Raw genomic sequence first — 15,021 nt, forward strand, 5'->3', positions numbered from 1 at the left:
TAACGGTGGTTAGAAAAGAACCCATACACTTCACTTTCAAAAGTAAAATCCAGGAAAGTCCCGACAACATGCTGAGTGCAGAAAAGATTGTAGCAGAGCTGATCATTTGGCATGTCTGAAATATCTCCGACCGTGATTGTGACATCAGGTCTGACAGGAGATCCTTGCATGACGTCGATTTTGTAGTCCTCCCGTTAGTTGATTTCAGCTGCTATTTCTGGCTTTACATTTCATTGTAAGAGGGAGTCTAGTTTCTCTTGGTGGATCAAGTTTCAATACTTCTCAGTGTCTGGATATGTGTTCGTGTGTAGACTGAGTTAAGTAGCGGGCAGTAAGTAAATATGCGTAACGAACTCGCGACCGCAGGGTTTGTGGGCGACCACACTACCACTAAGCCAATCTAGCACACAATTTTCTGGGATGAAAATGGAATGTTCAACTTCGAACGTTACACGCGAGTTCTCGGGCATGTGTTGATTACTCGGTTTATGAATTTTACCTTTGATATTTGTGTACTGGACATTCTGTCGATCTAACTTGAGGTTTTTTTATTATTTTTTTTTATTTTTATTTTTTTATTTTTTTTCACATAGGGTAACGAAAATAGCAAATGTCCAATTGAAACCGTCTCAACCATATCATTTACACACGCGCATAGAAACAGACAATACAAAAAAGATAAAGAGAAAAGAGAGAGAAAGGAGGAGTGACAGAAGAGAATAGGGATCAGGGAAAGAAGAGGATAGCGAGCGGTGACCAGGCTTTGCAGTTTACCTACACAAATAATTTTACAAAAAAAAAAAAATATATCATTCAAACGCATGCCTGTACAGACTCCAGTTTCTGTTGAAAGAAGTTAACTTGAGGTTAGTTAAGTTGATACTTCTGACCTTGACCCTATTGCGCCCATTTACTTCGTATGGAAAGCATTTTTAAGTAGTGTTTATCATGTCAAGTGTGACCGACATTATGTTGTAGTCAGGCTCTGAAATGCACTTGCCAATCGCTGAAAGGCTCTGACGTCTTTTCTCAAAAGGATTTCCCTACCCAGAATTAAATTAAATTAAATATTTTTGATGACATAGAAAGGATTTGGTTTGGGACTCGAACGCCCTATGGTCGGTTTATTACATAAAGGGAAGCAAGGGTTTAAAAAAAACGGGCATCGACAGAGCCAATGAAGGGGGATACTAACTTGTAGTAATCGTTCGTTTCTGTATGTGGTCATTTCAGGCAATCTGTCTCAAACAAATACATGAAGTCATTCCGTTGATATTTTTTATTTTGGTGCATGTTTTCCTCCTGTGAGCCAGCTTGGAACCTTAAGTTTTAGACTGAAACTTGGCAAACCTCTAGGATTTTATTCTCCAGGCATGACCGTGGAGTTGCAAGTTCACAACAGGGTCATGTTTAGGTATACACAAAATTGTCAATTTTTCAATGATTTGAAAGCTCAAGCTGTGGAACCTGACACACTTCTAGTTCTAGGGTGGTTGCTTACTTCCAGATGTAACACAAGCCTGTTTAATTTTGAACTTCAATGTTCCAGAGGGGTCATATGTTTAGGTTCCAGAATGAAAAATTGACAATCTCTCACAGATTACCAAAGCATTGGACTTGGTTCGATGGATCTACCCAAGTCGGGTTTATCACACCGATAACACCATTGAGAAATTAGCCTCACACAAGGCATTACCTATCAATAGGGCGCACGGGTCAAAGTTTAGGAAAAAATTTGCGCCATATAGTCCAAAAAGTATGGTGATCTCATGAAGTGATTTATTTTTTTTTATTTTTTTAAGGAGAGAAAGATACCTGCTTCAATTTGTTTAATATTGCTATAATTGTTTATTTTCTTCTTGGAAATGAAAGAGGGTGATTGCACTTGAGCCAAAGCAGCCATCATGGTACACTAGTCAATTGTTACTGTTCAAGCTTTAATGATAAAGAGGTTGTTGACCTTCACAATGGCCAAATGAACAGCTGCAGGGTACAATGTTTATTCGAAGATGAATTGTATTGCAGTGACAGTGTTCCATTATAATGTGACGCCACAACGTTTGAATCTTTTAAGAGTTCAGTCTTGATGGCATTTTCTTTGCATGGTGTTATAATTGTAATCAAATATTTCCTTCAACAGATTCAAGCATCCCTCCAGGAACAGTTCTCTTTTCAAATGGTGTGCCTTACACATACCAAAATGGAATGGCCATTTTTCAGTCACCGGAAGGAAGTTACCAAATACCTCAACCCCAGGCAAGTGATCATGTATGTGGATAGAGAATGTTAGGGTTATTCTTATTCTGGTACAAAGTAATATTTGGAAGACAATTGGTGTTTTTCAAGTCGTCCCAGAGTTTTTAATACATGTAGTGAATTTAATACCATGGAATATCCTTTGCTCATTAAAACAGAATTCAATTTCTGCAGGGGAAACTTTCTGCAGAAAGGAAAAAGTGCATAAGAAATGTTCCCACCAAATTTCTCCTTAAGTAATGGGGAGAGAACTGGTTGATTAGACGTACGTGTGTGTGTAGCCAGGGAATTGCATCACCCAAATCACAATACTATCGCCAGCAAGCCTTTTTAACGAAAGTTTTTGATTTAGCGCTATATAAATGTTGTTCTTATTATTATTATAATATTTCTGTCTTGTCAATCTGCGTCTTCGTTTGCTGCCAAGTTACGATATTTAGACAATTGAACATGGTGAATGGGGCTAAAATGCCACGATTAATTGGGCATGTTCAGGGTTGTCTTTGGCAGTGCCCTCACCAAACCCAGGTACAGTACTTTCACCAGCAAAATATTTCTGTCTGTCAGCCTGCGTACACAGCCACGGTCATGATGCCACAAGCACAGACAGTTTATATGGCACCGCAGTATTCTCCTTACCAGCAAGTAAGTACATGTTTCTCACCCAGCTATCTGTGGGTGCTTTTTGACTCACATGCGAAGCAAAAGTGAGTATGTACTCACCCGAGTCGTCCGTGACGGACGTCCGGAAAACTGTTGGATATTTCTTGGACACTATTCAGTCTATCAGTACCAAATTTGGCAAGATGGTGTATGATGACAAGGCCCCAAAAAACATACATAGCATCTTGACCTTGCTTCAAGGTCAAGGTCGCAGGGGCCATAAATGTTGCCTAAAAAACAGCTATTTTTCACATTTTCTCTGAAGTTTTTGAGATTCAATACCTCACCTATATATGATATATAGGGCAAAGTAAACCCCATCTTTTGATACCAGTTTGGTTTACCTTGCTTCAAGGTCAAGGTCACAGGAGCTCTTCAAAGTTGGATTGTATACATATTTTGAAGTGACCTTGACCCTGAACTATGGAAGATAACTGTTTCAAACTTAAAAATTATGTGGGGCACATGTTATGCTTTCATCATGAGACACATTTGGTCACATGATCAAGGTCAAGGTCACTTTGACCCTTATGAAATGTGACTAAAATAAGGTAGTGAACCACTAAAAGCGACCATATCTCATGGTAGAAAGAGCCAATAAGCACCATTGTACTTCCTATGTCTTGAATTAACAGCTTTGTGTTGCATGACCTTGGATGACCTTGACCTTGGGTCAAGGTCACATGTATTTTGGTAGGAAAAATGTGTAAAGCATGTGAGTCGTATGGGCTTTGCCCTTCTTGTTAAAAAATGTTATCTCTTGCTCCTCGTTAGACATTGACTGTGTATAGAACACTTGATCTCAACAGAGAAGTTTGTTTGTGATGTGTATATCATATGACTTAACAGAATCTATAACAATCACATGTGTATTCACTATTGGCTTAAAATATCTGAGCTATTGTTTAAGATTAAATATCGAATTTAAAAGTTGTCACAATTTTAAATGTATATAGTATCCTATTCCTTTCCATAAAAAGCAGTGAAAGGGTCTAAACAATATAAACTCGGCAAACAAATTATTGTACCCATTTTCAAACTCCAACTAAAACATTCATTCTCGTGTCCTTTCATCCAAACATTTTATGCCGAGTATAATTAAATCTCCGTCTGCAAGTTCATAAAAGTATAGACAGTATTCACAGGCGCTCACAGATATGTCTTTTGGTCCTTTTTTGACTCGCCTGAGTAATCGGAAGAGTACGAGGAGTGTTGGGCCATCCTTGAACAGTGAGGTTTTTGACTCACATGCGAAGCAAAAGTGAGTCTATGTACTGCCTATATATGATATATAGGGCAAAGTAAGCCCCATCTTTTGATACCAGTTTGGTTTACCTTGCTTCAAGGTCAAGGTCACAGGAGCTCTTCAAAGTTGGATTGTATACATATTTTGAAGTGACCTTGACCCTGAACTATGGAAGATAACTGTTTCAAACTTAAAAATTATGTGGGGCACATGTTATGCTTTCATCATGAGACACATTTGGTCACATGATCAAGGTCAAGGTCACTTTGACCCTTATGAAATGTGACCAAAATAAGGTAGTGAACCACTAAAAGTGACCATATCTCATGGTAGAAAGAGCCAATAAGCACCATTGTACTTCCTATGTCTTGAATTAACAGCTTTGTGTTGCATGACCTTGGATGGTCAAGGTCACATGTATTTTGGCAGGAAAAATGTGTAAAGCAGTTCTTAGTGTATGATGTCATTGCTAGGTTTAGTTATTTGACCTTGACCCTGTGAGTCGTATGGGCTTTGCCCTTCTTGTTCAACGTATTGACACGGATACAGATCTGGCATTCATTGCAATCACTTTCGCCCCCCCCCCCCCCCTTAAAAACATGTATACATGTTAAGCATCTTACCGTTTACTCCAAGGTCGTGGGTGCAAAATATATAGCAGGTACCTTCATTCTGCAAACTCAAACGCCATCCTGTTGCTCTTCAAGCAGACAACAGGTATTCCGCGCAAAGCGATACGTCTAAAATCTGATTGGCTAATATTCCCAAGGTCGCGGATAACTCGTGTTGGAGTTATCTCCCGCGCTGCGTTGTTTACCTTCGAAACGATTTTTATTTAATTAATTTTTTCACCCTTTCATACTTGCTGGATGACTTGTGTCATCCTCTTAATCTTCTTCTTCTTCTTCTTCGTTCATGGGCTTAGACTCCCACGTTCACTCATGTTTTCAGCACGAGTGGATTTTTACGTGTATGACCGTTTTTACCCCGCCATTCAGGCAGCCATACGCCGATTTCGGGGGAGGCATGCTGGGTATTTTCGTGTTTCTATAACCCACCGAACTCTGACATGGATTACAGGATCTTTTCCGTGCGCACTTGGTCTTGTGCTTGCGTGTACACACGAAGGGGGTTAAGACACTAGCAGGTCTGTACATAAGTTGACCTGGGAGATCGGAAAAATCTCCACTCTTAGCCCACCAGGCGGCAGCGACTGGGATTCGAACTCACGACCTCCCGATTAGGAGGCCGACGTCTTACCACCACGCCACTGCGCCCGTCATCCTCTTAATCAATTCTTTGTACTTTTATGTGCAATTGCTGAGAAAACTACAATTTGTTCAATGATTTGCAGTATTGTGGTGTATTTTTGCCACGAGTCCCCAGACTATGGTGACGGTTTTTTGGTTGTTAATTATACAAATCCATCATACAGCGTCTGGGGGCCCCCAGACCCCCCCTTAAAATTCTTCAGGATTCATGACATTTTTCAGTCCCACCCATGCATTTTTACTGGGTTCTGGAATGTAGTAGTGTCTTAGCTACGATGTAGTGTCTTAGCTACGATTTTCAATTCTAACATCAAAGGAGTTGCTAAAATTCCATGCCATGGGGGATAAATGGATTATTTTGCCTCATGCATCATTGTTTCTGAACCTTGTTTGGTCAAATGGTTCATTGACTGACGGCAGTTTGATCAGCATGTAACGGTGAATGATGAATAGCTGTTGCTTTCCTTGCAGATTTACAAGATGCCTCTAGCTCTGTCTCTTGTTTCTGATTGGTCCATATCCTTCTGCTGTAGTTTAGTATAGCTTTGATCTTTACATAAGCATTGCATTTAGGAAATCTGTTTCAGACAACGCCACAGCAATGGGGAGCTCAGCCAGCACAGTGGCGATGGGGTCCACAGGTAACTTTCATGTTTTCACAGCCACGTTTTTTTGACTCGCATGCGAAGCAAAAGTGAGTATGTACTCACCCGAGTCGTCCGTCCGGAAAACTTTAACGTTGGATATTTCTTGGACACTATTCAGTCTATCAGTACCAAATTTGGCAAGATGGTGTATGATGACAAGGCCCCAAAAAACATACATAGCATCTTGACCTTGCTTCAAGGTCAAGGTCGCAGGGGCCATAAATGTTGTCTAAAAAACAGCTATTTTTCACATTTTTGACTCACATGCGAAGCAAAAGTGAGTCTATGTACTCACCCGAGTCGTCCGTCCGTCCGGAAAACTTTAACGTTGAATATTTCTTGGACACTATTCAGTCTATCAGTACCAAATTTGGCAAGATGGTGTATGATAAGGCCCCAAAAAACATACATAGCATCTTGACCTTGCGTCAAGGTCGCAGGGGCCATAAATGTTGTCTGAAAAACAGCTATTTTTCACATTTTTCCCATTTTCTCTGAAGTTTGAGATTTAATACCTCACCTATATATGATATATAGGGCAAAGTAAGCCCCATCTTTTGATACCAGTTTGGTTTACCTTGCGTCAAGGTCACAGGAGCTCTTCAAAGTTGGATTGTATACATATTTTGAAGTGACCTTGACCCTGAACTATGGAAGATAACTGTTTCAAACTTAAAAATTATGTGGGGCACATGTTATGCTTTCATCATGAGACACATTTGGTCAAGGTCACTTTGACCCTTATGAAATGTGACCAAAATAAGGTAGTGAACCACTAAAAGTGACCATATCTCGTGGTAGAAAGAGCCAATAAGCACCATTGTACTTCCTATGTCTTGAATTAACAGCTTTGTGTTGCATGACCTTGGATGACCTTGACCTTGGGTCAAGGTCACATGTATTTTGGTAGGAAAAATGTGTAAAGCAGAAGGTCAAGTATGTGAGTCGTATGGGCTTTGCCCTTCTTGTTCCCATTTTCTCTGAAGTTTTTGAGATTGAATACCTCACCTATATATGATATATAGGGCAAAGTAAGCCCCATCTTTTGATACCAGTTTGGTTTACCTTGCTTCAAGGTCAAGGTCACAGGAGCTCTTCAAAGTTGGATTGTATACATATTTTGAAGTGACCTTGACCCTGAACTATGGAAGATAACTGTTTCAAACTTAAAAATTATGTGGGGCACATGTTATGCTTTCATCATGAGACACATTTGGTCACATATGATCAAGGTCAAGGTCACTTTGACCCTTATGAAATGTGACCAAAATAAGGTAGTGAACCACTAAAAGTGACCATATCTCATGGTAGAAAGAGCCAATAAGCACCATTGTACTTCCTATGTCTTAAATTAACAGCTTTGTTTTGCTTGACCTTGGGTCAAGGTCACATGTATTTTAGTAGGAAAAATGTGTAAAGCAGTTCTTAGTGTATGATGTCATTGCTAGGTTTAGTTATTTGACCTTGACCCTGAAGGTCATGTATTTTGGAAGGAAAAATGTGTAAAGCAGTTCTTAGTGTATGATGTCATTGCTAGGGTTAGCTCAAGGTCATGTCAAGGTCAAGCATGTGAGTCGTATGGGCTTTGCCCTTCTTGTTTTTCTCACAAGTTCATTGTCGGTTTGTGATTTCAATATGACTTGCTGTATCTGCAATAGCACATAATTGTGTCAAACGACTGCGAGTCACACGCACTTATTCTTATCGGCGGCGGTTAGCTTAAAAGACCAATGCTAGATTAAATCTACCCCCAATATCGATCCGCCAGAAACATAAGATGCTAATTGAAGAAAATGCTGAAAATTTAGACTTGGCAGCAAATTTTACATACGGGGAGAAATTTATTTATTATCTACTCGGAACAGGTTATTTGGTATGGCTATCTTACATATTTCTTGCTTTATGCCATTTCTGATCGCATGAGCAGCCAAAAACAGGCTGTTTTTGCATGTATTTTGAATGTTTTAAAAGCAATAACTTTAAATCTTGCACAAATCTATTGCCCGTTTGCGTTTTGCCTAACACATGTTTATTCAGAGATATTTTGCCAGCTATACGCATTTTGACATGAGTGAGAACAAAATATGTTCCCCGAAAGTATACCTAATTCAATTTGAGTTTGTTTTATCACTGTGAGCTGGCGTTAATTAGGTCTTCATGATGTCTTGTTAAAATTAATGACATGTGTTCCTTCTACCTGGCCTCTTAACCAGTTTTGTAAATATGGAACTCGTGCCTTTTCTGTGTTATGCATTTGTCATCCATGCTTGGAAGCATCCTCTTAAATGCACAGCCCTTCCTGTCGAAACAATTGGGCTCACCATCTCAACACGCAGGGCCTAGCATTGTAAGCCGTTCGGCGTACTTTACGCCGAAATAATATCTCCAGTACGCGTAACTCAATTTGGTGTACGCCGAAATGCAAAAACCTGTTATTCCCAAACAGTAAACCCAAACAGTCCCAGCTTTCGTTTTGTGCGCCGTTTGGTTCAATTCTCAATCGGTTTGACAGTTTGCTTGAGCACGCACTTCCTCTGGCATCGCGCGAGCATGCTTTGTGCCGGTGTTTTGTGGCTCTGGACTTGAAATGTCTCGAAGCGACATTGTTGAACGTGGTCAGCCATTCAGTGACAAAGAATCCAGGTATTCCTGGAAGTGGGAATGGCACTTTTAGGCCAAATAACACAAGATTGTCAGTTTTCTTGTTTTCTGTCTGTGTTTTGCTTGTTGGGGAAGGCATAATTTAGTTGCTCAATCTTCTTTGGGAGGGGGGGTCATTTTAGGTAAAAAATCTCCGCCCCCCCGACCCCACGGGGGTCTCCCCCGCCTTTGTAAGCTGAACTCACTTTTTCCAATGCTAGGCCCTGCAACACGGGCTATTGTGTGCTCTGTATTTGTCATCCATACATGAAGGCTTCCTAGGAAATATACGGCCCTTCCTGTGTAAACTATTGGGCTCAACACAGGCTTTTCTGTGCTCTGTATTTGTCATCCATACATGAAGGCATCCTGGGTAATGTACGGCCCTTCCTGTGTCATAGCTGCCAACCGTCCCGAATTTTTCGGGAATCTCCCGATTTTTTAAATCCGTCACGAAATCCCGAAATGTGTTCGATTTTCCCGAAAATCAAAATTTCGAAAATACTTTGTAAGCAGCCTCTTTTTGGGGGAACAAACTGGTGAAAAGACGCTCTGGTTAACCGAGACCAGCCACGTTGGTGTGCGCATGTGCGGAAAATAAGTTGTGCCTCGATCTTTCCGGTTTTGCCTTCCCAACATGCCGCCAAAAATAACACCAAAAGACAAAAAACCAAAGGCTTGTGGGGATTTTACCACAGGACAAGGCAAACTATGACTTTATCGACAAGTCAGATAAGGGGGAACACTACGCATTCTGTAAACCTTGTCGATGTGACATCAACATCGGACATGGTGGGAAAAAGGACATCGAGCTGGGCCATGCTGCCTCCGCCAAGCATTGCGGCAATGTGAAGCAGTCAACTGCTACTGCTGTGAAATTATTAGTCATGGAATTATTAGTTATAACATGACTGTGTTATTTCATTTGTTAAAATGAATGTCAATTTTGATCATAATATACCAGAAAAAAAGCAATTTTGGCACCTTCATTTACAAAAAATCTTCAGCTCAGGAATTTCATTGTCAGAAAGTTGGCAGCTATGCTGTGTAAGCTATTGGGCTCAACACAGGCTTTTCTGTGCTCTGTATTTGTCATCCATACATGAAGGCTTCCTGGGGAATGTACGGCCCTTCCTGTGTAAACTATCAAACCTGACCCGTGAGGAGGACATCGCCTGAACAGTTGGTCTACATCCTGATGTACCTGAGTATCTATGTTTGGTTTTGATTATCTGCCAGATATTTTAGAAAATGTGAAATGTTGATGGTGGCCATAATTGATATTTAGCTGATGTCTACGTCTGGTAGATAATTAAAACCAAACATACTTCATCGGTTCCTAAGGATGTAGACCAACTGTTGCGGTCATTTAGTCCTCACTGCCAGGTCCCAATTAGTCGTAGCATGTACCTTAATTGGAACAAAACTAATAACTTCATTCATTAGCGACTATTACTTGGTTGATCCAGTTATACACAGTGAGCCTAATGTCAAAGGAAAGTGCAGAGTCATGGGTACACTACCAAAATCAAGAGTACCGGTCAAAAAACGGACGCACTAAGCAATTGAAAACTGAGACTGCGGTACATCACAGCTTAGTTTATCTCCACCTTAATTGATTTAAAAACTGATAGTCTGTTGTCACAATTTTGCATACTGGCCCTTTTCCTAACATTGTCACCGAAAAATGTATGTGAGCATTATAATTATGATTGTATTCTTGGTGCGAAACAAAAACGGTGGGGTATTTTGGTGGAAATGTGAGCATCAGACAGGCATGGGAATTGTCCGCCGAAAGGCAAATTTACGCCGAATTGGTTTTTTTGTTCCGCCGAAGAAAAAAAATGGGGGAGGCAAAAATGGTTCTAAAAACTGAATTAAATGGCAAACTTGGAGCTAAGATGACACCAAATTGCACCATTTGGTTTTTTTTTTTGAAGAGAACAAAATTCCGGGGGAGCATGCCCCCGGACCCCCCTAGTAAGGCTAGGTGCTTCGCACGCCGTCGACTTTGTTATTACTTTTTTCAAATTTTCAGCCTTTTTTACAATTTTTAATTCCCATGCCTGATCAGAATACACTTAAGTTTAGTATGTATAAGTTACGGCTCCGTCCATCCATGGTATCGCGTGAGAGCCTCAAGTGACGTCATTATATTCTTTCACCCCGTCGAGACAAAATATAACGCTATACCATGGATGAGTCTGAGCTGTAAAGTATATATGGCATGACCAAAGTAAGGAGAATTTGTCATGGGATGTGGTAACAAAGCATGGGAAATTCACCATGGGTAGAATAATCAACGCAAGCCTAGAAGTTGTAGAACTATATTTTGTTTCAGTCTTGGCAAGGCCAGTTCCGGAAAAGACATCATGAATTCATTCAACCCTGCCGAGACAAAATACCAATTACATGGATGAAAACATATATATCCCGTGACGCATCAAAGCTAAATTTTGTTTTGAAATGTCTTCACAACGTACAGATAATTTATACTTTGTTTGTCGTCTGCTACAAATTTAGTCTTGTTGGTTGACGGAGTGAATAGAAGCTTCAATCGTACCTTCATCAACCGGAATAAATGCTCAATCCGCTGTCATTTTCCAACTGAACATTGTTTTGTTTTTTAAAACTTTTTGGTTAACATTGAAACGGCAACCCAAACGAGTGTTTCAGCTGTTTCAAGACACAGGCTCAGCTACTTCTTTTGAGTTGCTTTTCAGTCTAAAATGACACCGGAAGCGAACAAATTGTCGCACATACTGTCACAAAAAGGCGTCATGACAAAGTTACACGCAAAACCAAAGAGACTTTGACGTCATTTACTTTTGTTCGGACTTTTCCGTCTGTTCCTAGTTTGTCAGGGAAGACTTTACGTGAGTACCCAAAACGTCTTTGTTCTCTGTTCGCATTGCAGCTGTGAAATAATCAGTCTCGGTCGTGTAGGTACAGAGTTTGCTTCTGCAATCGTTGTGTTGACGGCTTTGTAAGACAAATCAGCGAATCTATCGTGTGGAAGACATTTCTGTATAAAACGCTGAACCCAACAGGAGGCTGTATATAATTGATGCGTTTGCAATTTTCTGAAGAAATAAACTGCATGTGGTTAGTTTTATCTGTTTAATGCTTGTCGAAACGAGCCATAAGGCTTTAGAATAAAAGACTTCACGCATTGCTTGGCCATCTGATCACAGATAAGGTCGCAGTTTGTAGGTTGAATCTATGAATCGGCCAGAGATCTGTATTTCTGGTACGACCTTCCAGATTATCAACAGTGGGTTCATGGTCAGAATCGAGGTCAAATTTGCGTGGCTCCCAATCATTTCATAAAAGATTTCCTTTTTTTTGTTTCTGCGGCTGCGCAAGTTATTTTGCCTAGGTCATGGCCGAACTTTTGGCCTACGGAGAAATATCGCTGGATATTTTCTCACTAGAATAACAGAGACAAAGAAGGGAAGTCATGCTATATTAACTATTGTGCGTTTACTTCAAAATGCTCTTGGGTTGATAGATGGTTTTATTACTCCCATCAGGTAAAAAGTAGCAAGTTATTAGTACATTTTCTTCTTTTTTTCTTTATAGAGCCCTAGCCAACAAGCACTCGCAAGCAATCCTGGATATGTTTGGGCTGCAATGCATAGTCCAGATTTGATGTATGCACAACCACCTCAAGCATACCAAACGGCGGAGCTAGACCCGACTTTCGTGGACGGTTCCCAAGTTGAGGTAATCCCAAGTCATTATGCAATATGACTTGTAAACAATTTGTCAGCTGCTCAAGAAGTCTGCCAGTGCCAAGTCAGTATCTTCATAACTATATGCTTAGGTGATATACTTTTTGTTATATATAATGATGAAAAGATGCTTTTTCTCTTTTTGTTGACACTTGCGTGAAAATTTTACCTGTTGCTTGTCCTGGGTGTCTTGTTTTACCATAGTGCTGCTTTGGCACATGGAAATGTCTTAAATGTCCCTGCTTTTGCTTTGATAGCTTTTTTTTTTTTTTTGGTGGCGTGTCAGTAAATGTTAAGAATCCATTGTGAAACCCATTGATAGATGCCATTAGGTTAAGCTAATTTTACATGTCCCAGCCCTGGTTTTTTTGTGTTTTTTTTTTTTTTAATTCAGTATTGTTTCCTTGAAAGGATTGTACATATTCTTTACTCGTAAAATGATCTGCTTTGACAGATTTTTTAAATTTATATTTTCAGCGTATCATTTTGCTTCGTAATGTCAAAAATGATGCTATGGTCTGTACATTCCAGCAATGTATTTGAACTTGTTTTCCCACTATCTTTTGATACATGAATTTTTGAGTCCGAAAAATACATTGTCAGTGCATGCGTCTGTAATTAAAATGGCCGATCAGACCAGCTTCCTGGGGGTGACTATAACTGGTTCCCGGCTAAACACTGCATTTTCCAAAGTTGTGAACAGCAGCTCCTAGATTTACAGTGCAATATATCACTGTGGATCCCCCCATCCCAAATTACATACAAATATTCATGCTTTTTACATTTAGTCAAGTTTTGACGAAATGTTTTAACATGGACTGAGAATCGAGATGAGGGTCGTGGTGTGTGTGTGTGTGTAGAGTGATTCGGAGGGTCTGGGTGTGTGTGTAGTGATTCGGAGAAAACTACTGGACGATCTTCATGAAAGTTTTACATATAAACTTGTCCAGATGTCACCAGACCATTTTTCCTTGTGATAAATGTCTTGACATGCCTCATTTTAGGATCACATTGAAATTTTGATTATGCAATCTTTGACTTGGTCCGGACTATTGCATTGCATTTCAGCTTGGAAGCTTAAAATCTGATTAACGAGTTTCGTCATTGAAATTCTCAAAATTGTAATTAAATTGAAATTTGAATTAGATTCAACAATGATTACATTGTATTCATTATCTATCACTGAATCTAAAAACTGTATATATATGTTATGTTTGAATTTAAAAACAAGCTTAAAAAGAATAAGGAAAATCGCGCTTTGCATTTCACTGAATCCACAACTATATGTCGTGTTTGGATTAAAAACGTGCTCAAAAAGATTAAAGAAACTCATGCTTTCCTGTAGAGCACTTTACCGGCTTGTCACTTCAAGCTGTAAACCTATTTATTGTCTTGGTGAACAAATTGATGTCGTCGTGGAATTTTGGTGTATCTCGATTCTTGGCGATTTTGATGTTATTGTGCTGTAGACTAAGTAAATCGTTCTCCATGAGAAATATTCTCTTAAATACGGTTGACAATACATGATTTAACATACGTTTATCTTTCTGTCCATACCAGGTACAAATATAAACACTTTCATAATAAAAATAATCAGATTTGGCCTTCTCCTGAAAAGCTGTCTAAAACAAGTTACGCCAAATTTCCATGACGACAAAGAACTGCGGTGCGTTCAGTTTCATTGTGTGAGTTTGATTAAATGTATTAATTTCACTTTTCGCGACTTGTTTTTTGTGGTTGTCATTTTATTATTTTGTTAATGTTTTATTTGTTGTGGTTGGTCTTTTTTTAAACACTTTGACGGGAGGTTGGTCAAAGCTGATAAATCTGAAAGCTATGCTTCATTAACAGGAACAATCCCCGAGTCCCAATCCAGATGTGCATGTTTGGGTTATCCACATGCATCTGTAGATGTTTAGAGTTCAATATGGTAGCCATTATTGCCTACATGACAGTGTTAACTATTCATGTAAAACCAGCAAAGATCTGTCAATGCTTTTACATAAAAAAAGAATATCCTTTCAATTAGGCGCAGATGTTTTGCTTCCTGATATACTGATTTAGGTGTAATTTTAGGCTCTTGCTCTGCTGGTGCATATGCCTCTGCTATCCTGCATTTTGCCACACATAAAAGATAATGCAAGTTAAAAGTGGTACATTAACAGTTGCCAGCAGATACATTTGATCTGCAATTTCATGGTGCTGTGCATGGAAATGGTAGATACATGGGTGTTACTCTTCCGGCTTTTGCCGGATTTCCGGTTTTTGAAAAAATCTGAAGCCGGAAATTCCGGTTTTCCGTTTCGTTGCTAAGTTGAAATAACAAGCAGCGGTTCCGATCCGACTTTTGACACCGGTTCGCGTGCTTTCTCGGTTCGCTCCCTTGGATTTGCCGCCATCTTGCTTATTATGATTTGGTTTCGTCGGTGTCCAGAAACTTTCTTTCAGACTTGAGCATTTTGCTCGATCAAAATGCCTTACATCAGTGATGATGTCGATCCTTCTAAACTTGAAAAACTAGAGGAAGGTGTTAAAAACAAGTGGAGGTGGGAATGGTTGGGAAA

At 39.7% G+C, this 15,021-nt stretch overlaps 1 protein-coding gene across 4 annotated transcripts in view; it reads left to right on the top strand.

Moving 5' to 3' along the window:
- LOC138982018 (protein boule-like) overlaps window positions 1-15,021 on the top strand; it is a 60,195-nt gene that overhangs the window by 35,309 nt on the left and 9,865 nt on the right. For 2 of the 4 annotated variants that reach the window (XM_070355220.1, XM_070355221.1), the window contains exons 7-10: window positions 2,141-2,268; window positions 2,824-2,901; window positions 6,024-6,077; window positions 12,306-12,449. In XM_070355220.1, the coding sequence (XP_070211321.1) occupies window positions 2,141-2,268; window positions 2,824-2,901; window positions 6,024-6,077; window positions 12,306-12,449 (404 nt within the window). The remainder of the gene's footprint in view (window positions 1-2,140; window positions 2,269-2,823; window positions 2,902-6,023; window positions 6,078-12,305; window positions 12,450-15,021) is intronic. The other 2 variants (XM_070355222.1, XM_070355223.1) reach the window with 1 other exon arrangement.

The sequence above is a fragment of the Littorina saxatilis genome, linkage group LG12 (genome assembly GCF_037325665.1).
Source record: "Littorina saxatilis isolate snail1 linkage group LG12, US_GU_Lsax_2.0, whole genome shotgun sequence".
Classification (NCBI taxonomy): domain Eukaryota; kingdom Metazoa; phylum Mollusca; class Gastropoda; order Littorinimorpha; family Littorinidae; genus Littorina; species Littorina saxatilis.